General features: G+C 36.3%; 1 protein-coding gene across 1 annotated transcript; it reads left to right on the top strand.

Annotated features, from left to right (window-relative positions):
• The first annotated feature begins 497 nt into the window (after positions 1-497).
• Positions 498-2,071, top strand: LOC144834962 (growth hormone secretagogue receptor type 1-like). Its single transcript, XM_078689962.1, has 2 exons — positions 498-1,691; positions 1,770-2,071. The coding sequence occupies exon 1, from the start codon at positions 515-517 to the stop codon at positions 1,637-1,639; it is 1,125 nt and encodes a 374-aa protein (XP_078546088.1). The 5' UTR covers positions 498-514; the 3' UTR covers positions 1,640-1,691; positions 1,770-2,071.
• The last annotated feature ends 304 nt before the right edge of the window (positions 2,072-2,375 follow it).

The raw sequence follows: 2,375 nt of genomic DNA, 5'->3' as shown, positions 1-2,375 counted from the left end.
TAACAGTATCTTTTACTTTATCGATATCGTAAATCAGTTTTAAAAGTATAAACCACAAGTGTCACAAATTATACGATAGGGTTAAAACATTAGTAATTAAATGTAGGCTTTTACATATCTTGGTACTACTTAAGTAAACGCCATGCTATACGTATATAGCCAAAAGGATAAAAAAAATACGCCAGGATATGACGTCATAAGACGACCAGTAATACGTTGCGCGTGATGGTGCATTTCGTAATTGTATTTGACGCATGCGCAAGATATTATTGGGAATATACTTAACTAGTTCGTTTTTTTTCCTTCTTCTCTTTCATTCTGTTTATCTCATTGTTGTATACTAACACATTCCCACCAAAAGCGTGACTTTTTATGGGCCATTAAAAGCACTTTAGCTTCTGCGTCATTTAATCGGATGTGAATAATAATATAAAAGATAAAATAAAAATATTCTTATATTATTTTAAAAACATTCCTATTTGTTCTCCTTTAGAATAACCGTAAAATTGACGTTATGGAGCAATACGCACCGACGCAATCAGCGTTAGAGATAGAGAACATTACGGCCAACATGTCATACGCCGAAGCACCGACGTTTACTGAGGTTGATAAACTGATTATAACAGTATTCATGCCAATAGTTGTGACTGTTGGAATAACTGGTAACATTGCTATTATCATTGTATTCTTACGAATAAAACCAATGCGAACGTCTATGAACATATATCTGGCGAATCTAGCTTTAGCAGATCTAATGTACCTGACGAACGCACCAGTTACATTCTGGAAAGTGTTCGCAGCCGGCGACCTTAACGAAGACAGTGCAATAAGTCTGTTTTACTGTAAGCTGAACACGTTTCTTGTGGATGTTAGTTTTCACGTCAGCTCTTTGACCATTCTGGCGTTAACACTGGAGAGATATTTTGTTGTGTGTTGGCCATTGAGGTTTAAGACAACCAACGTGAGACCGATAGCGATTGGTGCAACGCTTTCTTGCTGGGGCGTATCATTTGTTTGGAACTCGCGTAAACTGGCTTTTACCGGTTTTAAGCATTATCCAGATATGATGCATGAAGGAGAGTTGGTTGATATTACATATTGTACGTATTATTCAACTAGCCATCCCGGTGAAGACATCTTGCACACTATTGACGCCTCGTTGTTTTTCGTCGTTGCTGTAATCATTTTCATTCTGTATTTCTTGATGATTTCAATGATGCAGAAGATGTCACGGACGCAGAGAACCTTATCACGTTCTTTTATGGTGAAACATAGAGCTCAGCATAAGATATTGAGAATGCTTATACTCACTGTCTCAGTATACATTTTATGTCTAAGTCCTTTCCAGGTAATTAACCTGATCTCAATTCATGGAGACTTACACCCAGATGCTGCCGGAATTTTGGTAAATCTTTGTCGGTGTCTACTCTATATAAACTCTGCAGCGAATCCATTTATTTATAATGTATTTAATGTTAAGTACAGGGAAGCGTTTGTGGAATGTTTTTGCAGTTTTCCAGGAAAAAAACTTAGTAGAACTTACACAAGAACCAATGAGCTATCGCCACGTAGGACGCAGACAATGTTGACGAAAATGAACAGTAACAAATCAACAACGTCAAACTACAACAACAATTGAACCAATGAGCTATCGCCACGTAGTACGCAGACGATGTTGACAAAAATGAACAGTAACAGATCAACAACAACAATTGAACCAATGAGCTATCGCCACGTAGAACGCAGACGATGTTGAAGAAAATGAACAGTAACAAATCAACAACATCAAACTACAACAACAAATGAACCAATGAGCTATCGCCACGTAGGACGCAGACGATGTTGACGAAAATGAACAGTAACAAATCAACAACATCAAACTACAACAACAACTGAACCAATGAGCTATCGCCACGTAGGACGCAGACGATGTTGACAAAAATGAACAGTAACAAATCAATAACATCAAATTACAACAACAATTGAACCAATGAGCAATGGCCACGTAGTACGCAGACGATGTTGACGAAAATGAACAGTAACAAATCAACAACATCAAACTACAACAATTGATCGGAAAAGCGAATTCCAGAATGACAAACAAAACAACTTTATAAAGTATATTGTAGTACATACTAACATACCTAAATATGATTGTACAGTATAAAAATGTAAAGTTATATACAGTAGTTATTGAAAGAGAAAGAAAAGTTATTGGACAGCAGATATGAGAAACATTTTAATCGATTGAAAAAGAATCAAAGGACTTTAATCAATCAACTACCGGTGAAAATGTGTGATCGTATAGCTGTTATCTTCAAAAGTTATTCTCTGTATAATTATACTGTAATATAGCCAGGGACCTATAAATGTAT

The sequence above is a fragment of the Antedon bifida genome, chromosome 2 (genome assembly GCF_963402885.1).
Source record: "Antedon bifida chromosome 2, ecAntBifi1.1, whole genome shotgun sequence".
NCBI lineage: Eukaryota > Metazoa > Echinodermata > Crinoidea > Comatulida > Antedonidae > Antedon > Antedon bifida.
Note: the sequence above shows the minus strand (reverse complement) of the source record. Positions and strands in the feature narration are given on the sequence as shown.